We start from the raw sequence: 4356 nt of genomic DNA on the forward strand, positions 1-4356 counted from the left end.
TTGCACAATTATAATAACGGCGCCCCCTTTCTGCAAAGCCACAAAATGTGAGCAAAATTTTGGGTAAAAAAAATATGTTGATATGAGGAGAAAAAATCTCCAAAAAGGGGAGGAACCCCTCACGACGACCCGAGATGGCGAATAAATGTACAGGTCCCTTTCGGCACGAAGTTCCAAATATCACATTTGAACGAAGCTTACACGACACGGGGACTACACAGATAAGCACCTCCATTCGCTTCTCACGAGAAGTCCTTCGAGCATAAGTGAAAGGATGCGTTCCTTCCTCCGTCATGCTTATCCATTTTGTGCTAATTGAGAGAAAAAAAAGAACCATTTCAAGTAAGTCGAGCCAAAGGGGGTATATATCCAGGTGAGCCCAAAATTGCAATTCCGCATTTGGTGACAAACAGATGATGAAGTAAATTTCTTTTTTTTGTTCACTCCTCGTGGGTCATCATTTGGAAACGAAGTAAAAATAAGTAACCGATTTGATGGCTCAGTTACGTATGTACGTACATATATGTAGCCTTTTTTTTTTTTTTATGGGAACAGAATGCTCAATTCTGTGCACGCACTGACTAAACTGATTAATGAAGAAGTGTTAAGTGGGCCAAATTTTTGCACCCGTGGGGGGAAGTACCAACCGCTTGTGTAATTGAGTGTGCTGCTGATTGAGAAGCCTTCCTTCTAGGACACACACGTGCACATACATACGCATGCGTGTACACCAACGTGCTGACCCATTTGGAAAAGGAGAAATTCTGGAGTAGGGAGACGCATGAATTCAAAGGCAGAGGTTTGCAATCCAGCTTTGGCACACACCCAGGAGGACTCAGGGACGGGGCTAGTAGAAACGGACCAGTACCTTTTGCGTGTAGGAATGTGCATAATAAATGGGTACATATATATATGTGCACATATGAAAGATTAGTTCTAGCGCAACGATCACAATAGGACAGCGCGGGGGGTAGCAGTGTGCAACTCATTTGTACGAAGTAAAAACGAGGGGGTGCATGGTATGGGCATAGGGTTGGCAGCCACAACACGATGGCATAAGCCATGTCGAGGTGTCGTGCGCGCCGAGAGTTGCATCTTTTCCGTCTCGTCGCTCATCAGTTTAATCGCTTCCCTCCCAGTTTAACCGCTTCCCTCCCAGTTTAACCGCTTCCCTCCCAGCTTAACCACTCCCTTCCCAGCTTAACCGCTCACCAGCTTAAGCGCACTTCCTCACCGTGATGCAGCTCGTCCGCGCGCCCCTTCTGCTTCCTCTCCCCCTGGTCCGCACATGCACATGAAAGGAAACGGCAAAATCGCATTCTGTGCTCTGTTCCTATTTACTGTTTTTAACATCCAAGCAAGAAAAAGCAACCGACTTTTGGAGGCCACCACCTTAAGGGGAGAGACAAACAACTGGAGGAACAAAAACATGAACCCCAATCATGCCTGTACATGCAACTGTAAATTAAAAACACGAAACGGATCTTTTAAATTCATTAATTTTAGGGAAAGTAGGAAGCCAAATTATATGAACAATGAGGGGCACCCATCCACAATGCACCTTCCTGCGCGCCCTTCAAGGGACATGTGGAATAAAGATTCTCACAAAAATGGGTTCACCTCGTTACAAAAGAGAAGCGGAGTTACATTCAATTTCTCCATGCGAGGTGCCATCAGGTGTTCCTTTTTGTTTAACAAACCTGATGGGTTCTGCGGAAATTATGTTCGAAGGATGAACAGTGCTCAGAAGAATTGCACATCGGAAGGTAGCAACTTTATGGCCCCGGAAAAAAAGGTGGAGTTATTTTCGCCTGACTTTGTCAGGTATAAATATGCCCCCCCTTGGGACGAAGCGAGTACAGGAAGGGGGCACACCGTAGGGGGGAATTTTAGAAGACGTGGTTTTTCTTTGTCTGCATTACCAAGGGGCGGTGTCGCGGTTGTATCTTCCCCGGTAGTGGATCCCACCTCTACAGTAGCTTCCATTTCGGATGCCCCTCCCGCGCGAGGAAATTTCTACACACCCTGCGTGGTGGACAAGCGGGGCACAGACGATGCAAGTGATCCCCCGTGTAGTGCAGCCTACGGGTCGTCCATCAGAACAACTGAGTGTGGCAGTTGGGTTGAGTCTCCGCCGGAGGTTTGCAGCAAAAGTGGAGACAAAATTGGAATGAAAAGGGCTGCCCAGTGTGTTGCCAAATCGGCTTCCCAACCTGCTGCCCAATCTGCTTCCCAATCTGCTTCCCAATCCACCGCCCAGCCCTCCGAAGGAAGAAGAAAAAAACGAGTTCTGTCCGAGGAGGCCAAACGAAGCATGCGAGAAAAACTTAGAGTCATTATGCGGAGCAAATGGAGGGAGCCAGAATTTCGCAAAAAGATGATGAAGTCTTTTAAGAAGAGGGGCCTTGAACACAACAAAAAAATATCAGAGGCCGTGAAAAACAAATGGAAAAATGACATGAATTATAAACAGAAAACGCTGGATGGACAACGGAGGTACTTCATCAAACGATATAAAAACAAAAAAATAGTTGCCATTTCAGATAAAACGAGGGAAAAAATATCCAAAGCTATGAAGCAATACTGGGTAAACAAAAATAAGTATGCAAAAAGGCAAGTTAACAATATGCAGCACATCCAGAAGCGGAAGAAAAAGCACAAGAAAGTTTGGGAGGATATTTACTCCCTTATATTAAATCAGAAGGTGGGGGACTTCGGCGGCTATCAGTCGTCTTTGCATCACAACTTGTCGATTAATTTGCAGGCCGCGCTTAACTGACCCTGCTAGGGGCGACTAACATGCCGTCATATAAAGTCGATAAGGAGACGACGGCGTGGCAGCCGCTCTTCCATTTCACCAGCCCCGACTTGTATATACCACTGTGCCTGCCTGGCGCCCTTTTTCCTATTCTTTGGCCTTTTTTTTAGCCTTTTTTTTGACACTTTCTTTCGACACTCTTTTGACGCTTTCTTTCGACACCTTCTTTTGACACGTTCTTTCGACACTTTCCTTTGACACTTTTTTTTTTTGCCTTTTCAACAAGTGACTCCCCTCTCGTAACCGCTTCGCACATCCCGAATTTGGAAAAGTTCCCCCCATATGACAGAAGGGGAAAAAACACAGCACAGCACAACACAGCAGAGCAGAGCAGAGCGCGGAGCTACACCCATGCGCGCGCAAACGCAAAGATCCATAGAAGGCCCCAACAATATGACTCATTTTTCCACCCCCTCTGTGTAAATGCGAAAATGGTTCGGCTTCACAATGGGGATGGCTTTCTCGTAGCACCCTCTCTAGTTTAGTATCCTTCCCGCCTGCGCCATGCAAAATTGGCATGCTGCCACGACCACAGTGTTATCTCTCTTCGTACCCCTTGTAAAGGCCATCTTTGCGCCCTTTCCGCGTGACTCCCCTGAGGACTGCGAACCACACACATATTTGTGCATTTGTGCATAGGGGCGTGTTGGCCCGCCGCGCTTAAGGGAGGACCGAAAGAGATAGCGCTCTCCATGGATATGCAACCATACGAACCCCGCTCACGCCTCTGATTCTAACTACATTTTAATGATTCATGCCTGGGCAATCAAAAGGGCGCTGTGCATTTTTATTCTCATCAATTGTGTGCTAAAATTAGAGCGTTCGCGTAAAATCACGTGGAAATCGAAAAAGGGAGTTTATGTCCTACTGGACGGCGCAAATGGCTGCGAACGGGAGTGGAAACGGAAAGGGGTGTTCTTTAATATTCAGAGGGGTAACAAAGGGAAAGACGCGAGGGGGAGGAAGGTCACGGGGGGGAGGAATGCCATGAGGGGGAGGAATTCCACCAGGGGAAGGAAAAGCACGAGGGGGAGGAATTCCACGAGGGGATTGGCCACTGATGGGAGACCACTCTTTCGCTGCGATAAATTTATTCCACTGTTTCTGTTGGAGGATTGCCAACGCAGAAGTTTAAACACAAAGCAGTATAACTCAACAGTCAGGCGGTGTAGCAGCCGTTTGGAAGTTATCCCCAGGAGAGGGAATAGCTTACCGCCCGAGCGTCGAAATGGTGAGGCGATCGGTGCAACAGGGCAGTTGGAGGATGGCGGCCTTGATGGAGGGCCCCCCCCCGGGGTGGAAGCAAACAAAAGTAAGAGGAGCAGCACCAGTAGCAGCAGCAGCATCGGTAGCCACCGCAGCATCAGTAGCAACCACATCATCAGTAGCAACCGCAGCATCGGTAGCCACCGCAGCACCAGTAGCGATGTGGGAGGAGCCGCAGACCCCCCCCAAGAAAACGTTCGCAACTTTTGCATACTGGCACACATCGATAGCGGGAAATCAACCCTGGCTGACCGGTTCCTAGAATTAACAAA

At 47.9% G+C, this 4356-nt stretch overlaps 1 protein-coding gene across 1 annotated transcript; it reads left to right on the forward strand.

The window, feature by feature from the left end:
- Positions 1-1555: 1555 nt before the first annotated feature.
- PCYB_071940 (hypothetical protein) lies at positions 1556-2779 on the forward strand (the record flags this gene model as incomplete). Its single annotated transcript, XM_004221591.1, has 2 exons — positions 1556-1795; positions 2261-2779. The coding sequence occupies 2 exons, from the start codon at positions 1556-1558 to the stop codon at positions 2777-2779; spliced, it is 759 nt and encodes a 252-aa protein (XP_004221639.1).
- Between the last annotated feature and the right edge of the window lie 1577 nt (positions 2780-4356).

The sequence above is a fragment of the Plasmodium cynomolgi genome, chromosome 7 (genome assembly GCF_000321355.1).
Source record: "Plasmodium cynomolgi strain B DNA, chromosome 7, whole genome shotgun sequence".
NCBI classification, from domain to species: domain Eukaryota; phylum Apicomplexa; class Aconoidasida; order Haemosporida; family Plasmodiidae; genus Plasmodium; species Plasmodium cynomolgi.